Below are 645 nucleotides of genomic sequence, written 5' to 3' on the forward strand. Positions count from 1 at the left end.
CAGCCCAACTGTTTCCACTCACCCATCCACCCCACGGCCAGCTTAGCCCAACATCTTTGTGGCACGCTGGTTGGCTTCGTCAATCCTGGTCTTGTTAGAATCAGCCTGAGGAGAGAGAGATTTGGGATGATGTGAAATTATTCCAAGCCATATCAATCAAGATCAAGACTTTAARTGTAAGTCGACTTGTCAACTCAGCGCATGGCTGACCATCTCTGACACTGAAAATGGATTGATTGTGATTGATTGTCATCGTTATGATCGGGGACAGCACCTTGTCCATGATCCTGTCGATCTGCCGGTTCTGGGTGTCTATCTCGTTGCCCATGTCCAGGGCCATGTGACGRAGGTTACCGATGATCCCGCCCACCTGCTCCAGGTTCTCATCCATCTCATTCTCCCGGGCGTCGTCCGTTACCCTGGAAACGCACATTAGATAGTCCATAAAACTGTCGGTAGATTTCGACCTGCACCCACAATTACACACACTCCTCACCTGCGGATGAACCCCCCACTGATGGCCATCTGTTCACGTTCGTCCACCACACGGGCCCCTGGCTGACTGTTCACCACTCCATCCTGGTTGGCCCCCCATGCCTGGCCCCCCCCCTTTATCCTGCAGGGACACATACCAGTCAGTGTGTG

At 52.9% G+C, this 645-nt stretch overlaps 1 protein-coding gene across 1 annotated transcript; it reads right to left on the reverse strand.

Moving 5' to 3' along the window:
* Window positions 1-42: 42 nt before the first annotated feature.
* On the reverse strand, window positions 43-645 carry LOC111955201 (synaptosomal-associated protein 25-B-like). Its single transcript, XM_023975385.2, has 3 exons — window positions 497-645; window positions 275-419; window positions 43-105 (listed from the first exon to the last, which is right to left on the reverse strand). Exons 1-3 carry the CDS (start codon window positions 628-630, stop codon window positions 43-45), a joined length of 342 nt encoding a protein of 113 aa, XP_023831153.1. The 5' UTR covers window positions 631-645.

This window comes from Salvelinus sp. IW2-2015, linkage group LG1 (assembly GCF_002910315.2).
Source record: "Salvelinus sp. IW2-2015 linkage group LG1, ASM291031v2, whole genome shotgun sequence".
In the NCBI taxonomy this organism is placed as follows: Eukaryota; Metazoa; Chordata; class Actinopteri; order Salmoniformes; family Salmonidae; genus Salvelinus; species Salvelinus sp. IW2-2015.